This window comes from Aythya fuligula, chromosome 6, assembly GCF_009819795.1.
Source record: "Aythya fuligula isolate bAytFul2 chromosome 6, bAytFul2.pri, whole genome shotgun sequence".
NCBI lineage: Eukaryota > Metazoa > Chordata > Aves > Anseriformes > Anatidae > Aythya > Aythya fuligula.
Window position 1 is genome coordinate 13,413,656 of NC_045564.1, and position 21,571 is coordinate 13,435,226.

Consider the following 21,571-nt stretch of genomic DNA (forward strand, 5'->3'; position numbering starts at 1 on the left):
CTCAATGCCTCTCACCTGGGGAAGGTGGCCAGTACAACCCAGCAGCCCGCTGTTCTCCCTCCCATCAGAAACACACCCGACTCGAATCAGCCTGGCCACTACTGTTCCTGCTTCCCACTCAGTCCAACCACCAATTCAAGTTACCATTACCATTGCAGAGCCACCTGCTGGCTTTTGTACCTTCTGACCAGTGGAAATGCAAGCTGCAGTGCCCATCACAACTGGGGACCGAGTCCAGGCGAGACAGCCCAACTCACACGTGCTCGTCTGTGTCAGCAGTCCCAACAGGAGGCCCTCAGACACCGAAAATGACCCACTCGAGAATTGAACTGCAGCTTAATCTGCACATCGTAAGCTGTATGTAAATGGAAAATTGCAGCATTTATTAACTTTTTACATGTTTCCCTGTCCCACCCATTCAACTGGCTTCTAAGAACAGACTTCCAATAGCCACAGCAGTCACGCCAAGCAAGCCGCTAGGTAAGCACCAAACACGAGGACATTCCTGGGCAGGCGATAACCACCACTGCTCCATCCCCAGCTCCTCCAGAGGGATAAAGAACATCTGGACCAGCGAGCTTTGTTGTTGTTGCTGCTGTCAGACATTTCTCCATGGGCTCCAAGTTTCACTGCAGGCTAAACAAAAGTCCTTGTGAATGTCACTTCCTAGGCTCAGGGCCATTCTCTTTGGGCACTTTCTGTACCAACAGCTGTTAGTTCTCTTTTAACACGCCGCCGGAGCGAGCATCTCCAGCTGAACCAAGGGCCTCACTACAAGGCTGGCAGCTCAAGTACTGTCCCCTGCTTTGGGGAGTGGGGTCTCAGAGGGGAGAAGCATGAGCACAATGCTGCATTTAGCCTTGGAAGCACCGTGGAGTTGCTGTTAACAGGACCGCACAGACCCAGAAAACACGAGAGCTTAGGTAATCCTTCAGACCTGACCCAAAATCTCTTTCTCCCTCTCATCCATATACTCAGGGAAAAACAGAAGACAAAAGGTCTCTCAATTCACTAAAAACAATCGAGGAGGCACCTTGCTTTGCATCCAAGGGCCGTGCCTCACAGCCGCAGAGCAGCCGACACACCGCACCTCCTGCCGTGTGCAGCACCTCCACTCTCACTCACGCAAAGAATCCTAAATACAGATAACAAGCAAACGCTCCCCAAGGCACCAAAATACCAAGTTACAAGAAACAGTAAAGGACTAAAGGCTGACAACAAGGAATCAATTCTACTGAGTGAATCTACCTGCCAGCAGGAAGCCTTATCACACGTTACCAAACAGAAGAAGCAGATCCTGACTCACAGAATTCCATCAAACTTCACTTCACTGAAACACAAATAACTTTCTGAGATGGCAGTCACTTATCTGAAAATTTATTAACAGTTCTCACAAAGAAGCTGATTAACAAAACATTTGTTTAACCACCCAAGACAATTCACAACACAGAATCCCAGAGCACAGGACTCTCTTCGCTGACACTGTCACACGGACAGTGGGTCCCAGCAACAGGCAGGTATTTGAACCTGTGGTGGTTGGACCAGATGGTCTTGAAGGTCTTTTTCAACCTTAATAATTCTTTGAACACTCCAGAAAGTCACGTCTGCCCACTCAGCACTACAACAAATAGTGCTCCTGACAATTCACTGCTAATCTCCCAAAAAAATAATCCCAGTCTGATTCTTCAGCTGAAGCCACAGCCCTGTATTTTGTTGTTTTAATGACAGCACTCGAGCTTTCATGACCAATCCTCACCAATGCAGCCCAGCCAAGAAACCAAAACAAACGTGCAGAGAAAACGCAGCAGGCTGCAATAAGCGACTGCCTGCAGAGTTCTCAGCTATTTACCAAAAGTCTCATGGAAATGTGAGACTTGGCCATTTGTTGCATCAACTTTCCCCTCATTACAAATGTAGGTTTAAAGAGTCACTAAGTACTGTAAACCACTAAAAATTTTGCTAGTATTACACACAACAGAAGCCCAAATATCTTACACTATACATGAATTAACATTCTAATCTCACGTCTTCCCCTTTACCAGACACTAGAAATCCATCAAATGACTGCTCTGTAATGGCAAAACTCTGCTTCCAGAAGAACCCTTGAATTACAAAGCTTCTCACACATGTTTTTGGGGTATTTGACAGTGTTGTAACTAAGAAAAAATTCCCAAAGCTTGTATCCTAGCTACCTTTTCATTTTCCATTCTGCAACTATCAAAGATGTTCCTTGCATCAATTTTCCTGCCTTCCCCAAATGCTTGGGCACTTTAACAATAACATTTTCCACTTTGTTTTTTAGAAGTTGTTAACGCTTCAGAAAAAAGTTACATAAAGCACACTTAATGTGCCAACAGCAACAGCAGTATTCTGCCACAGGAAGTATTCCAAACATTCTAAATATTTTGAAAAGAAAAACAAATATTCAGTTATCTTTCACATAAACCTGTTTATGCACCCACACCACACAACAGATTTTAGTTGTTGATTATCTTGAAATAATCCCATTCTCTATGGCAGTCTATGTTTATGTAAAAAAAAAAAAAAAAAAAAAAAAAAAAAGTTAATTTTAAAACAAGCTAGAAAAAAAAAAATGGCAAGACAGCCATGCTAGATTGGACAGAAACACTCCACAAGGTAATAAAATGAACTGCTTGTGACTTCTGTACTGCTTGTGACTTCTGTGACTTCTGATCTACTTATCCAACCCCAAATTTTCTCCTCTGGAAAGAGCACCAACTCCAAATACGTTTGACAAGATGAAATTTGTCTCCGTATCTTTGTGGCTAATTCCACTGCAGACCATGTAAACTGAAAAGCAATTAATCAAAGCCCTGAAAACAAACTTTGTAAATTTCCTTCAATCAAGAGGGAGGTAGGGTCCACAAGTCATCAAACTTTAAGTGACCTGAATGAAAACCTGTTTGGTACTTTTCAGGTCCTCAGGTTGCTTCTGCCCTCCTTGCCTCTTTACCAGCTCTCGTGCAAGCTGTGAACACCATTCCCCAATGTGACCAGCCATTTCTGAACAAACTGGCCCGCAGCCTGTACTGGGTCCATCTACGACGCAGAGTAGGGAACCAAGGACTTCCATCAGGATAAAGCCTGGAAGTTTCATTTGGAAAGACAAGAAATACAAGGTCAGAAACGTGAACCCTCTCTCACTTTGCTACAGAGAAGGCCGGATGTTTCAGACCTCACACCACCTGAACGAGGCATAGAAGATGAATGCTTAGCATAAAAATCATTATCTGGAACTATCACCTGATAGCAAACTGGGTACAAAACCTTAAGACGCGTTACAGGACAATTAGTTTTGCATAGGTCTGGTGTTTATCTGAACCTCTCTCTGGCTATTGGGACTTTTCCCCTATAAGCTGCTTCCTGAGCCCTCTAGAACAGGCAGGGCCTGACCCAAAAGGCAGAGACCCCGTCAGTCCTCTCTGAAGGAGTCTGAAGAAAAAGTGAGGCGGGAAGGAAAGGTGTATGACGTATTTAGACAAAAGCCTCTCAGGTCACCTTCTGGCGACCATCACCCCCCAGACTAACTCCAGGGTCATCACAAGTACGGGCTGAAACCAAGTTTTACACGTCCAAGTTCTCCGCTACCAACGCACTTGGCTGTGCTGAGCCCCATCCTTGAGAGGACACAATTTGGCAGTTTTGGGGCTCTGAACCACGCGTCGGCGCAAAAGGTCGCGCTGACTGCGGGCCAGCACAGCACCAAGAAACCTCAGGGCGTTCTGCAGTTATCACACACATGCAACATTTGATAGGGAAAACGTTTTTAATATAAAAACATGTCCCTCCTGCCCTACGTGTGCCAGGGCCGGTTAGGCAGGACACTCGCTGGGGAGCCCTGTGAGGGTGGCCACGGCCCCGGAGCCACCCCGGAGCCCCCCCCGTGCGGGTGCCGGCTGTGGCACACGGCTGGCGCCTGGCTCCCGGCGCTGCGGGGCAGGAGGGGAGCCCGGCTGCCAGCCCCGTGCCGGGGCAGCAGGGACGCCCCGGGAGCAGGGTGCGCGGCCTCGCCAGGCCTCCGCCAGGCCCCAGCAGCGCCGAGCCGAGCCGGGCCGAGCCGAGCCGCCCCCGGGCGCTGCCCCCCGCCGCCCCGTGCTCACCTTCTCCTGCGCCCGGCGGTAGCGCTGCAGGGCCTGCTGCGTGAGGTCGCGCACGCGGAGCTGCCCGTCCTTGCAGGGCACCACGATGCCGGTCCGCCCGAAGCACACGGTCACTTTCATCTCAGCGCGCCGCCATGCCCTGCCCGGCCCCGCACGGCTCCGCTCCCCGGCACTGCCCGGCACGGCACGGCCCGGCCCGGCCCGCCGCAGGTGCCGCCGCCCGGCCCTGGCCCTGGCCCTGGCCCTGCCCCTGTCCCCAGCCCCGGCCCCGGCCCCGTCCCGCTGCGCGTCCCCGCGGCGGGGGCGTGCCGGCAGGTGCGCGCCGAGCCCCGCGGCCGCGCGCGGGCAGCGCCGGGAGCGAGGCCGCGGCCGCCGGGCTCCTTCCGCCGAGGCGCCACGGGACGGGACCGGGGGACGGCACCGGGGGGACGGCACCGGAGGGCCGGGACAGGCCAGGAGGCGCCGCCCGCCCGCCGCCGTCCCCGCCCCGCCGTGCGCCGCCAGCGGAACGGGCCCGGGGAGGCCGCGGCGGGCCGGGAGCGCTGCGGCGCTGAGCGGGGCTCCCCCGGCCCCTCGGGAGCCCGGCCGGGCCTGGGCACACCGCGGGGAAGGAGCCTGGCACGGCCGGACCTGTGCCTGTGCCTGCACGTGCCAGTGCGCGGATGTGCCCCCGGCGTGGTCTGAGGCAGGAATTACTGCTTCTGTAGTGCGAAGAGGCAATGCAGAGCAAGAGGAATGATTCTGCTTCTTCAGGGGGAAAAAAAAAAAAAAATCAGTGAAGCAATGCAGCAGGCCAGACTGGGGAAATAGTGGAAATAATCCCCAGAAGAAAAAAAAAAAAAAAAAAAAAAAGGAAGAAGAAGAAAGGGCAGGGGGTAAAGGGGAGGCATGGCGCAGCTCAGAGCAGTTCTGCCAGCTGCATTCAGCGCAATGGAGCCGGAGGGGCAGCCAGGGCAGGGGGCAATGGGTGCTTGCACATTTCTTTGCTCTGGAGCAAGTGACGAGGAGGAGAGGTCCCAGGCAGCAGCCTGGAGCTGAGCAGGAGGCAGCAGGAGCTGCAGGAGCTCCTCGTCTCGGCTGTGACGTGCCAGCAGGTAGCCTGGGTTCCCAGCACTTACAGGGCCTGGCTTCAAGATTAATGATTGACTGGGGCAGTAAAGGCTTCGCTCTCCCTCCCTGCCACCCCCAGCTCTGTTTACGAGCAAGGTGTGACACATTCAGGGAAAAACATGGTCTGGCTTCTTGTCCTCAAGCTCAGAAAGGTGCGTGTGATAAGCACTGCAGCTGGAGGTGGATAGGGCTTGTTGATAGGGATAGTGCCTCGTCTGAGACCGGCTGGGATGTCTGGAAAAATTAAATAATTGCAGGCCCAACTCCATAGCCAAAGCCTAAGCAGCAGGTTTCAGTGTCCATGTTCACCATAAGGGCCTGTAAATTATCTCAGAAGAGGAGAAGAGGTTTTCTTTACATGTGCGTAATGAGCATCTCACAGAAACTGAGATTGTATTTAATTATCACACGTCAGCAGGGAGGGAGGAGAGGTTGCAGAGGAATCACCCACCAGTGTATTTACTGTCTGAAGATATGCACGGTATTGCAAATAAGACATGATTGTGTTGTGGGTGCTTAACATGTTTGTTTACTCTGAAACAATCTGAAAGTCTTTGAAGCCAGCAGGTAACAATTACCACCTACATAGCAAGGGTTTACCTGTAATATCTCTGGGCGTTAAGCCTGCACAACTGTCAGAAAATAAAACCTTTGCTTTATCAGAGAGCTGTCATGTGTTTTTTTTTTCTTCTGGAGCTGGGCAAGGAAGTTGCAGCACTTTTTCCAAAAGTAAGTTCCCCCAGTGCAGCTAACAGCATGGCAAGAAGATCTGCCACGTTGGTATAGCTGTGAAGGAAAGTATGGGAGGACAAGAGCATTCAGCTGGAGTTCCCACAACATACGTCTTGAAAAACTACAGCCTGAGTTCCAAGAGGTTGAAGAGAGCTGAACGTAATTGTGTCTTATTAGTTTTCTACATCATTTGTTCATGCATGGGATCGTCAGGAATTATGAAAACAACTACAATAAAATATTCCCTGGAAAAAAAAACACCCCAAGAACATTTGAGAGCTTAAGGCTTCCAAACAGCAAAGCAGCTTCAGAGCCACACACACCTCTTCTCGTCAGGCACATGTACCTTCTAAGAAACGGATCATCCACGTCCTCCTTATGCCCAGTTACACTTACTTAAGGTGCAATGTGCCAACTTTTAGAACTAATAATGGGGTCTTGTTTGCACTGTACTGCTGAACATCCAGGAGGAGCTGCCTGCTTAGCTCTTTACAGAAATCCAAACCGTATTGTGCTCTGAGGAGCTCCTCACCCAGCTAATGCTGTGAGCAGGCGGAAAGCTGCGCCCTGCGAGGGACCTCTGCTCCCTGCCCGCCCCAGCTGTTTCTTCCCGTCCACTCCCTTTCACGTGCCAGCACGCACAGTTGCAGGTCTGTGCAACGAGATGCTGTGGCAAACTGATTCCTGTGAAAATTAATTTTTTGCAAGATTAGCTTTCAGCCAGATCAGTTCTGCAGAAAGCAGAAAATCAGTAGAAACCAGCCCGCAGTTCTGTAATGGGGCTTAACGCGTGCGCTGGCCCAAGGGAGGGCATGGCACAGCGCGACGGCTGACTTTTCCTTTTGGTTTATGCCGGCTTACAGGGCTTGGCAGGCGGCCTAGCTACAAGAGTGTCATGCATAAATGCATACACATATCCATGAAATACACTCATAACATCCATGTATCAGCTTCCTGAGAGGGGGTGATGTGATTTAACAGCCTATTGTCACTGAAGGACGCTACTGTTGTCTTCCTCCCCTTCTACTGCCCTTTCCCACCTGATGCCTCTTGGATAGCTCCATGAGCCACTTCAGCTCATCAGTCTGGTAGAAAGTTAGCAAAGAACAAAGGAAAAGGTTGTTTTCTGCTTTATGGGCAAGCCAAGGCCACTCAGGCATGGATGTGCAACATCCCAGAGCAGGTCTGAGGGCGAGGACAGGGCCACATGGCTGGGAACAGGATGGGGAATGGACAAAACCTCCACATCCACCAACCACAGTAAGCTGTTGTGTTTAGTGCATTAACCCAAACGACTGCCCTGGCCAACCTACTGTGCTGTTTGCATTGCTCTGTACTGCAGCCGATTCCTCTGGGATCCCTCTGGCTCCCTCCACTCGGCCCCCAGCTCCTGAGTCCCCATGGGGAACTACACCACAGCGAGTGCTCTCCCCTCACACCTCCAACCAGCAGCTCTGCCCCCTCCTGCCCCTTCCCACACCGGTACCACACTGGCCCAGCAGCAGCCAGAACACTTGAATTCAAGGCTTCCCAGTTCACGTCTTTCTAAGCTGAGCGGCCCTTGCAGGTTCCGTGTTCCAGCTGGAAATTGCAGTAAGGATAATTGGTGCTTTGCTTTGGTGTCTTTGAGACTTTACCTAAAAAGTTTGTTTACCCAAACAGCCAGCAAATGTCAGTGAAGATTTGCAAGCGCTGTGCCAGCAGACACGGACTGGTAAAGCAACTCGCCTGGAAACACAATGGAAGTTTGGCTGCTAACAAGACAACACAAGTTTTGACCTTTAATTTTTTGGCTCTGAGCAGTGCCTCTTTCCTGCACTATCACCCGTTAGGCATTTAACCATTTGGCACCTGTAGCCATGGCTGCCAAAGAAGATGCTCGTACAGCATTATTGGTTAGGCCCCTCTTCTACTGTTAATAAACCACGTAAATGGGATGGAGTCAGCCGGAGCTCAGTTACATTCCAAACGTGCTAAAAAGGGTGTTATTACAGGCATCATCTTTTCTTCCTGGACTGCCAACTGGAATGGATTTGGGGATAAAGCTGAACCAGATGAGGAGGAAAAAAAAAAAAAAAAAAAAAAAAAAAAAGTGTTATCGTTTAAATCAGTCGCATAACCTCTGGAGATCTGATTTGTGATTTTTCAAACTTTTTCTGTTAATGCAGTAGAATATATTTGTTTGCTACTTACTGAATGTTGTTACCAGTAAACCCTTCAATTACTAAAAGCAAAAAAGGTCATAATTCCTGCTGTTTATATTTTGCATTTCTCCTAGCCTGGATAATGAAAATCAATAAAACCACTTTCGCTGCCAAGTCTCAATGGTACAATGTTGGTGAATAAAGGGAAAGCAAACTAACAAGTGTTCTTGGCAACTGCAGTAGAATTTTAAAAAATACAATTTTAAAAAATCTATTTACAAGCTATATGAAATCACATTCTTGCAAAAGTTTAAATTGAACCTAATTTAAAGTTGAAATAATAAATAAAGGAACTGTGATATAGACTTGCAAAGCAAGACGATTCTGAGTTTCCATTCGTGCTGCCACCCTTAGTTTACCCTATATCTTCTTTCTGCTCATGTAACTGTATTGATTTAGCTCAACAAAGAACTTTTTTTAATATCTACGTTCTGCAAGGACCTAAAAGAAGTGTGTGCCTGTACACCAGTACTACGTCTCCTGCAGCAGCAAAATAAAAGTGTGGAACCAGGTGAGAGAAGTCTGGCTCCACTTAGTCTAGGTGGGATCACACCTCCCCGGCCCTCTTTGGATGGGAAAGGGCCCCACTCCCCACTGCCACGCTGCCGAAGCTAAGGGTGGGCTTGCAGCACTCCCTCCTCAGCCAGGGCAGCCCGCTAGGCTCTGCTTCTCCCGAGAGCCTTCTTATACAGTCATTTATTGCTACAAATATTAAATTGCTACCATACGTATGCCTCCTTCCGTGCCATACTGGCATCGTGTATGCCTGTCAATATCCACATGCCTCTATGAGAAGCAGCCGAGTGCATGAGAGCTGGGCACTGAGGCCAAACCCCACCCTGCAGGGTGCAAAGGAATGTTTTGCTTACAGTCGGATAATGAGTTATGTACGGTTAATGAAGGGTAAGAGCTGTTGATAACAAGCTCTGTTTACAGTGTGGGGAGGAGATGGCTCCAGCTAAACAGGTCTAAAGGGATCTTAACATTCTTAAAAGTTTGGCAGGTGCAGAAATTAGTCCCTCAAAAAACACCAAAGGCATGTTCAGAGAAATCCAGAGGGGAAGGGAAATCTAAATAGAGCCCCAGGGGAGATTTATGTACACGAGTTACATGTTTAGAGATTTCTCTAAAATGGTCCTCAGCCACAAGGTTTGGTAAACACCTCTGTGATACAATCTCTGGGACTTAGAGAGAGAGAAAAGCCTTTTGAAGCTGACTTTAAAGTATAGGTGGATTCAACCCCAGATTTCTTTTATATTTCTGTTCACATATCTAAAAAATCTTACTCACGGTATAATTCTGGCTTTGGCTGCCAATGTCTGCTTCACTCCAAGCTCAGTTTCGTTTTGTGTGAAGTGTGGTTTCATGGTCCATGACCGTGACCAAGGCCATGCTTATCACTCTGCCAGGGTTTCATTCTTGTTTCATTTGTGGTACACCTTGGCCAGGACCATCCTTGGGGCCAGGACAGCAGGATGTTTCCCCGATACATCGGCAGGGAACAGGCTGCCCTTCTGCTCCACCACAGCATGGAAAGACGCAGCACCTCGTGGAAGAGCGATCTTGTTACCAGACCTTGCGCTGACAGAAAGCTTGCTCAGCCCTGGGGCTCTCTGAAGCTCCCAAGTAAGGCTAAGCTACAAACTGAAGGTTTCTTTGCTGACTCTGTGATAATGTCAGCGCTGTACCACTACCTAGGATTTGGGATGAGCCACCCCTCCATGATGATCTTGCTCTTCTCCAGGTAGCTCAACGCACAAATGGGGAGTATCATAAATTGAGGTTATGCAGAAGCACACAGACTGCCCTGAAAATCAGGCAAGCTTAACTTTTTCTAACTTAATCATTAGCAGTTGTACTGGAGTAATCTAACTCTTGAACTAGAGAGGAATCCACAGGTCCTGCCCTCTTAGTGCACCACTCACCGGGGAGATTCAGGCTCAGATCCCAGGCTGTGTGACGTTAGTTCTGTTACAGAGCACAGCGTCTTAGGTATTTCAGAGCCCGTGTCCACGCCATGCTCTGATGCTGCATGGCAGCTCCACAGCGGTGGTTCGCCTTCTGGGCCATGAGGCCGGGGACTCTCACCCTTCCCCAGGGGCCGGCTGCTGGCTCCCGTGGGTGCCCGCAGCGGCTGCAGCACGCAGCGCCACATCGGCTCTGATCTGGGAGCTGGGACGTTGCGCTGGCTCTCTGCTCCTCCTGCCCTACGGCTACTCCTGTGGCAAGGCAATTTATTCATCTCTCCTTGCTCAGAGCTGTGCCTAAAGGCACAATATGGCCTTTGATTATCTGAGAGAGAAAAACTCGAGTCTTCAAGGGCCACTGCTGGTTTCTATTTAACAGTATGTCGTTTCCAGATTTTGTTTACTTCTAGCTCCTAGCACTGACTCCTTTCATTTTGTTTTATTCATACGTGGGTTTCATTAGTTGTTCTGTTTGCAGCCGTTGCTTGCGGTTGCTAACAGCAAATCTATATTTGCTTTAACCTGGCCAGTATATATAACATTAATTAATATACGCAATTTTAAAATGCTTATTTTAGCATGAAAGTCAGGAAAGGACTATTTACATCACAGCTGAAGGTGCAGTTTTTGAAATAGGTTCTCACCAATTCTGTTTTCTGTTTACTTTCTTTCGACTTCTCTCTTTCTTCCTCCCAGGCTATTTTATACTATCCAGTAATATGAAGCTACAGAACATTTTTTACCCTTTCATTCCCCCGAAGCTGAAGGATTTGCTCTAAACATGGAAAAGATGTGGGCTCCCAGGCCAGCACAGCCTGGGGAGGACTCAAGGAGGGGCTGAGATCACAAATCAATCTCTCTGGCAACACGGCAGGGAGGGAGAGGATTCGGTGGAAAGAGATGCTGTGCCTGCTGCCAGCTGCATGACCTTCAGCAGCTGAAGGAGCGTGGTGTGTAAGTGGCTGTTCCCCTCCCTTGACCACAAAGGATTTGCTTAAAAGGGATGCCAGCGGGAGGACTGGAGCAGAGCCCTCCTCCTCTCCTTTGTCTGGGAGGGCGGGAGCACAAACCCGTGCTTACTGGAGGCTTGCCTCACCTCCTAGTGCCGGGCTGCTCCTTTCTGTCTTCCCCTCACCCCTTGCCACCACTACTGAGCACGATTACTTAATGTTCCCGTAATTGCATTGTGCTCTGCAGGAATATCAGAGTTTCTGGACTGCTCCGTGAACTGTGCTCTGCTTATGTACAGGGTGCCTGCGAAGCTATCTGGGTCAGGCACGCTGAACACCCCACCCCGCCTTTCCTTAGTGGGAAGCTCCTCGCATGATCCTTTTTCCAGATGGTCCCTAATCCTTGCACATATCCAAAAGCCTCCGGCTACGATTTCTTGACCTCCTCAACAACAGATATTCTTCTTCAGTGTATACAGCACACGGTGTTCTTTCTGTTTCTACAACACTTCACAGCATTTCCCAACAGTATTTCAAAATCCTCATTCCTTTCCACTGCGTTCCAGCGTTCACACCTACGGCAACGGCTGAACACCAGCGAGCCGAGCCAGCGGCGTATCAGCCTGACTCGTGGTAGCTGACACACACCTTTCTTTCCAAGAGGCACTTCATTCATGCTGATGTCTTCTCCAGATGTTTCTGGAATGATCCCAAATTCATTCAGGGTGCAGTCCAAACAAGAGCAGTGTCCTTACTCTCGCACACCACACGCAGGTTCTCCTGGTGAGCCCTCAGCTTCCCACCCCCTGTACTTCTTCCCTCCTCTTCCTTTCTGCCCGAAAAGACCTTTCCCAGCCATCGCGCTCAGCGTTTTGAATGAGACTAACTATCGTGTTAAAAAATTTCCTGTGAATAGTTAAAACTTCCCCTGATTTTTTTCTAGGGCTGGGAGTTGGCCCTAAGCATGTGCAGCTATTCAGCATTCTGGCAGCGGAGTGTATTTTGTTGCTATTTGTGTGGTATCCAATATCCTGTCTTTTGTATTCTCACCTCCTTTCCCTTTCTTTCCAAGGTGCCCAATAATGTATTCTCCTAACAAGTGTATAATTATTTAGTTATTGCACTGTTTTATGATTGCATTGTTGGTAATTGCTCAATATTGCAGGCGATTTATTAGTAATTGCAGAGTCTTTCAGATCTGTCTTCAGTAGGAGTACAAATAGCAGCTTGCATCAATAGACATCAAAGTCTTCAAGAGGGATTTTGCTTTAATGATCTTTTTAAAACTATCTTTCCTACCGCAGCCTTGAGGGCCAGAGTTCCTTTCTTTAAACAATAGCTCAAAGTTTCGCTCCTGCCCTGCAGTGGAAAAATACATTACATCAGTCTCTGAATAGGGCTCTATGCCGTAGCGCAGCTATCACCTCCCTGTAGTTTCATCTATTTCTAATAGGATTTTGCTCTGGCGATATACACGCAGACTGCATAACTCCTCAGCCACCCAAAATCTCGAAGCTTTTTGACAATAATTAAACTGTGAGTGGCTTGCAGATACTCCTGTCATTTACGCCTTCTCATGCTGCCTTCGGTGGGAATTCACAGGTGGAGCGGCCGAGAGCTCAGCTTCCCTCTCATTAATACGTGCCTGCTGGTCACACCTCGCCAGCCTCCGTGCAGGAGCCCCGCTCATTTTGTCACACCCTTCCTCCTAAGGGATCTCTCAACTTTCCGCCAGCTAGAGCAACAAACTCAGGCCGCCTCAGCTCGGCTGTGTGGCAAAGAGAAAAACACTCCCCAGCCCCGCATGGAGTGCCTGGCGCCCTGCCCAGCCTCCTCTGCCTTCCCCTCGCTGCCACGGCTCTCCCCGCCCCGACCGCCCGCTGGGTGCCCAGCGCTGCCTGGATGCAGCACCAAGGGGCAATGCCAGCCCTCTCCTCTGCCCCCGTGTGCCCTCACCCTCTCCGCACTTAAGCCCACTGTGTAACTGTGGCACCCCTGGGACTCACACGTACCCAGGACACAGCGACAGGCCCACAGCTGTAAGTGAATGCTGGCAGTTTTCCCCGTGGTTCCAGTAACAAACCGACCTCTCCTTCACTAGCAAAGAAAATCATTTCCTACTGAAGTCACTGGCTTGAAATGGGAACCGCCTTTGTCACAGGCTCTTCCAAAATGTTCTTTGAAGAGGTTCCCACACCGCTGACTCACCACGCGGCTCCCGAGGACAAACCTGCCCCGAGTCAGCTCCTGCAGCGTGTAAGGCAGCCAGCTCAGGCGCTGGCACACAACAGAGGAGGCGAGGGACCAAACCCAAACAGCTGGGAGGAGAAAAAAGAGAACAGCAACGCTCCCCAAAACAAATCTATCATCTGTTTCATTAGATCTGACATTTGAGGCTAACAATTTTTCCCTTTGCTATCATTTCATCAGGAAGAGAAAGGGGAATCTGAAATTTGGGGATGAAGTGCAAACAGTGTTCGTTAGCTAAATGCACAGCTGAAGGGATTTTCAGAAAATAAACCAAGACTGTATTTGTGTAGTGAAAGTTAAGTATTTACCAAGTACTGGATCCATATATTAAAAAAAAAAAAAAAGCACTTACAGTTCTAGTCGATGTAAAACTAATGCCAGAGGCCATAATATTGATATTTAAAATAAGACACACTGTTTAATAATAAATAATATTTTTCAGCTGTAATTATTTTGCCCCAACATGTTTACACACATTGCAGAGATCAATAAGGATCGAAAATAAAATCTTACATGTGATTAAGTTTTATTAGTTTTATATAAGAAATAATTTAGGAACGTGGCAATTTAAGCAAATATTCTTTACTTTTATCCATTCGCATCATGCTCCCGCATGTTTTTTTTCTTTCATCTCACGCAGGAAGAGCGTGGTTTGCAGAAATCCCCAGCCCAGCCACACTGACCAAAGTCAGAAGCACCACTGCATATCTGCCACTTCTCCAAAGCGGCTACATTTGGTTTTTCTTGAGGCTTGAAAATCTCAGTGGTTCCTTCCTTGTGCTAAGAACGTTACCCCAAGATGCTCAGCAGCTAGAGCCTACACACACCGTCCTTCACACAGAATCACAGAATCATCTAGGTTGGAAGAGGCCTCCAAGATCACCGAGTCCAACCTCTGACCTAACACTAACCAGCCCTGCACTAACCCATATCACTCAGCTCTACATCTAAATGTCTTTGCTGCTGCCTGTGCATGTGTTTATAGACACGGAGGGGAAGCATTCATGTTGGCATTAAGGAGAGCTTCTCACCCCTCCAGAACTTGTATTAAATGGATAGCAAAATGTTCTTTTTGTCCTCTGCTAGGCTTTGGGAATAAAATACACCCACTAATTCCATAAGGAAAAAAGCAAACAAACAAACAAACACATGCTGATTTCTTTTGCTTGCTGTTTCAACAGCTCATTCAAATTTTTAAAAATAAATTATGATCTGGTCATACTAATTTTGTTTGTATTTGGATTCATCACTAAATAACTTTGAACACTGAATAATCATTATTAATGCTATGAAATTATGTTATTGGTGTTTTTAGATGCTTTTCAATTAATGCAATGAAGCACGAAATGTTATTTTTACTGCAGCTAGCCCATGAAATCTTTCTCTCTTTCACTGTGATTTCTAGAGTATGGATTCTTCATTATAAGGTTAACAATTCATGTCTCAAATGTTTCCACCCAGTTTCCTGCAGCACTTAGCGTTCTGGTCCTGCAGCAAGTTGGATGCTCACATGAACTGCGGGGTTCTGGGTGCTTTTGGCAAGGGGCTGAACATCTCCCTGCTCAGCACTTTGCAGGGGGACTGGGGTTTTATAAGGCATTGCGGCATCAGGGAGTCATTTGGGGTGGAGCTCAGATGGGTTTTGCTGTGGCTGCAAGGGAGGCATCCCAGCAGGGGCTGGTGGGAGCCAATGGACAAGGGTGCGCCCAGGAGCTGCCGCCCTGCTGCTGCTCAGCGCGCCTTGGCACCCGGCCTTCTGAGTCAAAGCTGCTGCTCCTGGCAGCCGAATGATGTTCTCATCCCCCTGCCCTGGGTCTGATTTCCCAACCCATGAAGGCAGAGAGCAGGGGGGGGCCTGCACATGGGAAGCTGAGGCCCAGGTGGAGCTACCTGCACTGCTCCGATGCACGCAGCCGGAGGGGTTTCACCCCAGGTAGCGAGTAGGGCGCGCACCCACCAGCACCCTCTGCCTCCCCTCCTCGGCACGACTAAAATCACACAGCCTCCCAGCTCCCCGGCCAGTAATTAGAAACATCTTTTAGCTTCAAAACCAAATCCTGCAGGGTGGAAACCCCTGGCAGAGGCAAAGAGAGACAAGCCCTCCGCTGCCACGTGGCGAGCCTTGAACGCCCACCAGCCATGAGCCAGCCAGCTGTGGGCTCAGGTGATAATTTGTGTTCATGTGAATGCAGCAAGGAGGCAGCGTGAAGGCAGTGGGGATGCCTGTGGTTTGCTGCATCCCCCCTGCAGGCCTTAAGGAGGCTGCCTGGGTTTTGCTGCAGCTTTCCACACGGACAGCAAGAAATCAGGGAGAGCCCCAGAGCCTGGAAAATTCCAGCCCTGCTCGCAGCCTTGCTCCAGCTGAGGCTGTTGGGAAGCACGGGGATCTTTTTTTTTCAGCGAAAATTTTGCAACTTGAGTTATAAGAGCTGTTACCAGGCAACCAGCATAACTGAGAGCAGTGTGAGCCAATGAAGCAGGCACTTTGCTCGAGGTGCCTGGTGCCCAAATACCACAGCCATGAGACAGCGCCGGGTGGACAAATAAATAGTAAAGGAGAGGCAAGGAGCTGAAGTGAGGAACGGTAAAATAAAGCATGCCTGACTGCAAGAAGTGATAAAATAAAAGGCAGGGAACCGAAAGCTCGTGTGTAATGTAGCAGGAAGGGCAGGAGGCCAGGAGGTCAGAAGGCAGCAATACAACTTGGCAAGGAACGAGCCCAGGAGAAGCTGCTAAGCTCAGCAGTGGACGGCACCCTCGGACAACTGTCCTTCATCCTGGCTTTCGGGATGGCTTTTCCCCTCATTTTCTGAGACAGCAGCACCACAGATGTGTTCAGATCCGCCATGAGCAAGTTCATATGGAGCATCTGACAAGGGCAGCAGATAGCAGAGCCAAAGACTTGCCCTGCTGCCACAACCGGTGTGGTACGCGCCATCCCCTGCCCGGAGCCGCAGCTCTGCAGAGGCCCTCTCCATGCCACCTTCCTCAGGATGGGGACTTAGCAGGGTGATGGTTGGACCAGATGATCTGTAAGGTCTTTTCCAACCTTAATGATTCTGTGATATTTCTGCGGGCTGTGGTGGGAGAAACGCTCAGGGCGATGGCAATGGGATGGACTGTCAGAGGCAGGTGTGATTGAATTCTAGAGACGCCGCTACTGGATCCCTGCTTTGGGTGCCCACACTCCAAAACAGCTGTGAAAAACTGTAGAGGCTCCAGAAAAGGGCTGTGAAGAGCTTCTGAGCTACAAAACCTGTGTTTGTCAGAGACCAGCAGAACTCCTGACGTTGACGAGGCTGGACCGCCGTGGAGTGCACCTCCGTGGCAAGGCCGTCTCTGAGAGGAGGCAGCTCCGTAATTGAGCTGGGATTGAGTGTAACAAGATCCAGTGGGCAGAAACTTCATACCACGTTACCCATGAAATACCAATATAATAAAATAATGATTTCCCCATTAAACTTCAGCTCTCCTAATGGAATACATTACAGTAGAGTCAGTTTTGTGGAAGAAACCCGTAGGTGTCGTATTAGGAGGTTTCTCATGCGGTGCATCACCGTAGGGAGTACACTTCAGAGACTGATGACATTATTTAATTATGCCGATGTGTCACTGTGTTCTCTGTATTACCTGAACAGGGTATTAATGCTCTGCCTCCCTGCATAGGAAGCTATGCATGGGGAACGGCGCAGTTCGGAGCACAAGGGCAACTGCAAACAAACATTTTTTAGCAGCCAGGCGGAGAAAAAGGCTGTTGACGAGCAGCGCTTAAGCACACAAACAGAGCGCAGTGATTACAGATTTAGAAGCGATACGTGAAAAGAACTAGAGGCATTTTACATTTTGGGTGCTGCAAAATCCTAAAGATAAAGAACCTGTCTATGAGGTGTTTTTTTTTTTTCAGTTCTGAATGTCTGCTGCACCAACTGAAACATGTTATGGAAATGATTTAGGTTTCCCTAATTTATCTGACAATTTTACAGGGAAACATGTTTTTTAATCATTAAGATTTTTGAGGTAATCATATAATGCCAGTCAGATAATTTATGGTCCTTTGAATTTTTTGTTGAAATTAGAATTGACTCAGCTGGATTTGTAATACAACATTTTGAATAATTTAAAACCACCCACTTGAAGATTGTAAATCAGGCTGCTCTCTTTTTATAAAGAATTTCCAGTTTGATGGCTGAAACACTACAAGGCTTTAACAGACTTAACTCTTTTCCTCACAGGATGCTTTGTTCTCAGGAAGATCCTTGGGAAGAGGGGCTTAACCACAGAGTTGTCCTGACACACATAGGTTGCAAACAATTTGGGACCCAAAGCCCCAGGAGTCTCCGTAAGAAAGGTACTACTACCAATTTGGTATTTTTATTGAAATTCCTAAAGAAAGCCAGGCCAGAAAAGTAGTACTGGTCAGCACTATGCGGTCTCGGGAGCTGTAACCTCATTGCTAAATTTTGAAGGAAAATATTCAAAATTGTCCATTTCCATAGGGGGGAGTTCAGTGCTGTAATCATCTGCCCCATCTGGGCTCCCTCCGGATCTATTATAGCATTTAGAAGCACGTCTTCTTTTATTGCTTCTTGTATTTCTGGTCGAGGCAAAAGCTTATGAAACCACGGGGATAGCTTTGAAAATGAAGTATTCTTTTGCGATTGATGGTATATAGTACTCCTGATCCAGCGGGTATATTTGAAATATTGCCAGGTTACTTTCTTTCCTTGAGTTAGTCAGTTTTATGGTCCTAACCTCACAGCTCACGTAAACTCCTCCCTCGCTGGCTGGCAAACTCAACTGGAGATGAAACTGCAAGTGGGCAAAACTGAACATCATGAAATTTAATGCCATGCATAAAGCCCAGCAGATGGAGTCAACTTACATACAAACATTTCAGCTTTCTCTGAAGAAACAAGCATCAGGGCCAGAGACTTCCTAAACCATAAGTTTTTAATGTGAAGTAAAGGCTCAGAATCCTAAAGAGCAGATTTCCTTTTAGTTGGAATTTTAGGACATTTTCTGTTGCTCATGGTCATCTTGTTCCGCTTAGAAGTTTTAACGTTTTTTGCTTGGGTTGGGGCTTTTATTTTTTTTTTTTTTTTCTTTCTTTTTTTTTTTTTTTTTTTGCACAGGTGTGCATTTGTTTCAAGAGTCGGCATTTCAAGAAAATCAGACAGACTGTGCTAAGTGGAGATTTATAAATAAGCTGCTTTATTTATGCATGCCTGGATGACAGCTAAAGGCCTTGCTGTGGAGCAGCATAACGGAACACCACCAGCAGCAGCAGTGCTTTGGCTGCCACCTCTCTGCCGGTATTTGTGCCTCCGCTCCCTGGCCCTTCTGGCCCTTCTCCAGCTTTGCTCCTGCAGTAAAAGTGAATGAGACTCACTCCTCACTCACTGTAATGTATTCGTCAGTGTAAAGCTTGGCTGTTCAGAAGCTAAGCAACCCCCGTGCTCCCCTTCGCACCTGCCCTGTACTTGAGGCAGCAGTTCCCAGAAGGGCTGCAGATACAAAGGGCACCTCTCCTCTGGGCAAGGACCCTTCAGCTCCACTCTGCTGGCCTTGCTTAGCCCTCCTTCCTCAGCCCTGAAAAGCACAGGCCCTGGGGCCAGTCTTCCTACAGCCTTTCCTCTGGCCGGACTCTCACCAGTATCAGCAAGGACAGCACAAACTGCTCTGTCACAACAGAAAGCGGCGGCTTTGTTTGTAGGGCCTCTTGACTTTGAAGATGTTTCTTGCAACTGTTTCGCCTCCATAGCACACTCCAGTGTAAAAGAGAGAAAAGCAGTTTTTCTCAGGAAAACCTGCTTTATTGACCTCGGTGCTGTCTGCGTGGTGTCCCTTCAGGCCCTTACAGCAGCGCTGCAGCAGAGCGGGGCCCACGAGAGAGCAGCAGGAAGGGCTGTGCTGGAGCCCTGCCGCACTCCCCCCTTGCCAGGCGAACCACGCACAAACAGGTTCCTTCCCTGCATGTCTGCATGCCAAAGAGAGTCGGGCACCTAAGCGTGAGCCCGGCACAATTAGCACTTATGCAAATACAGCACCTCTCTGCTTTTGTCTGTGGGGCACGCTTCCAGGTCCCAAAGAGCCTGCAAGGTAAGCAGCGCACAAGTACCAGAAGACAGCCCACGTGCCCGTACCCACAGATGTGGGAACAGGATGCACATGCCCTGGGGTCAGGGTGAAGCTTCTGAGCTAGGAACACATCCCACAGCTTGCTGGTATCCAGTGCATCACCTGAAAGCGCTTTCTTGGCTGCGCCGACGGGTGTTGTGCTTTGTGGAGAGCGCCGTGCGAGCGCAGCAATCCTGCTGCGAGTGCTGCCTTGGTTCTGCGCCCTCCGCACTGCGCCACGCTCCCACCACCCCGCAAGGCTGCCAGCGCTGTCCTGTGTTTCCCCAAAGATTAGAATGTCATCGCTTGTGGTTAAGAGCTTCGGGGACATGTTGAATTACTTTTCTGATATTATCTTTACATTTTTTCAAGAGCTTAGCATATTCCAAACATTAATCTTCTGTGCTGTCTTGAGGCAACGTGACCAGAAAATGCTTTGTCAGCCACAGTTGTGACAAAAATGCCAGGCACGCCTTAATAAAATAAACAAATATAAAGGAATCACCCCCTCGAATCCTCTCTTTGCCTTACACACTTGATGAACATTATAGTTCTGCCGGAGCACTTGGCAGTCCTTACAGGCACCCAGCAGAGGCCATGGCAGTGTAAGCACCAGACCATTTGCAGAAATGACCCATCCTCAACAGAATGGAGCACCCATGGTAAATTTACAAGGACAGACACACAAAATGGTTTCCAAAAAACCTTCCTATGCAGGTCGCCCTGTCTCTTTCAAACACGGGGTTGGTTTCCAGGGGTGGTGGGACCACCACCAGTGGGACCGAGATCAGCGGTGGCCCCTTGGCACCCTCGCAGTTTGGGCCCCACGGTGTTGCTGCCACCTGGGAGGGCCTCAAGCAGCCACCACGCCACAGAGTGCCTGCAGCACCGGCAGCAGAGGAGGGGGTGCCCCAGAGATTTTGCAGTTTGTATTCCTAAGGTAAGAGGCACTAGTGGTGGGACAGAAGGTGATGACTTCTAAATTACTCCAGCTTAAATGCAGGAGCCCGTCAGGAGTGACCCAACTGCATACCTTGCTCCCAGTGTGTTCAGTGCTACATGAATCAACAGAGATATTGACAGTTCCGAAATCCTTCACACAGGCGACAGCAAAAATTAGGCATATGCTCAGCCAAGCAGAAAGAAGCAGTCCTGAAGATTAACAGCCAAATCTGGCAGCCCTTCAACACCCATACTCTGTCAAAGCTCCCAATGAAATCAATACAGTTTTCAAAAGGAGACTCCATCATGCCAGTGCTCAGAGCGAAGGGGCAGCTCATTATCCCAGCCCTGGAGCAGACTGCAAGGTTTGCTGCTGCAAAGGCCGTGATGTTACCTATGGGTCAGAAGCTCAAGCATGTCAAACCCTTGTGCGTACACATTCGGCTCTGCTCTGGTTCCCTCTGTTAGAGTATAGGCACGGTACCATAAGTCTTAGGTGCTAGAGGAATAGGTGATGCACACCCAAATCTCATAACTTTACTCCTCTAAAATTACCTGGGTAAGAAACCGTTAATTTAATACCTGAAGTTTTGGGTTAGAATGATGTAGTTCAGTGGAGAATAGCTGGCTTGTGATATAATCCCGTGGGTCAAGTGCAATTGCAGGGGGCAATTTCCAATAAGAAAATGACTTGCACAAGTTTGCTAGTATCACAGTCAAATGTGAAGTAACCCAGGCAGTGTCAGGTGTTAAGCCAAACACAGGGGTGTTTTCACTTAAAACTTAACTCAAAACACCTCCTGGAAGGACAAATAAGTCAGAAAGGCAACCATCTGCTAATGGGCACAGGTAACTTTGAAAGTAAAATCTGAAGAAAATAGTAGATGGTAAACAGAGGAAACATCAGAGAAGTGAGTAGCTCAAGCAAGAGTGACACCCACCTCTGGAGAATGCATCTGTTCCCTCTCACAGGCTGGGTGTGCACTCTCCTAGGAGGTTTGCAATTCCCAATCCCACTTTTATATGGCTCAGCGTTTCAGCAGCTGAGTGACCCTGCAGGTAGCTCTGCCAGCAGCTCCGAAGCCAGGCTCTGGGCGCCCCCTCCCTGCTGGGGACTCGGTGTGTCCAGGACACCTGTTACTCCCAAGGATGAGGTGGAACCACTGGGCAAACACCAG

General features: G+C 48.8%; 1 protein-coding gene across 1 annotated transcript in view; it reads right to left on the reverse strand.

Moving 5' to 3' along the window:
• Positions 1-4,288, reverse strand: part of LOC116490626 (partitioning defective 3 homolog B-like) — a 160,751-nt gene extending 156,463 nt beyond the window's left edge. Inside the window, exon 1 of the mRNA XM_032190006.1 lies at positions 4,122-4,288. Within this exon, the coding sequence (XP_032045897.1) occupies positions 4,122-4,241 (120 nt within the window). The 5' untranslated portion in view covers positions 4,242-4,288. The remainder of the gene's footprint in view (positions 1-4,121) is intronic.
• Positions 4,289-21,571: the final 17,283 nt, after the last annotated feature.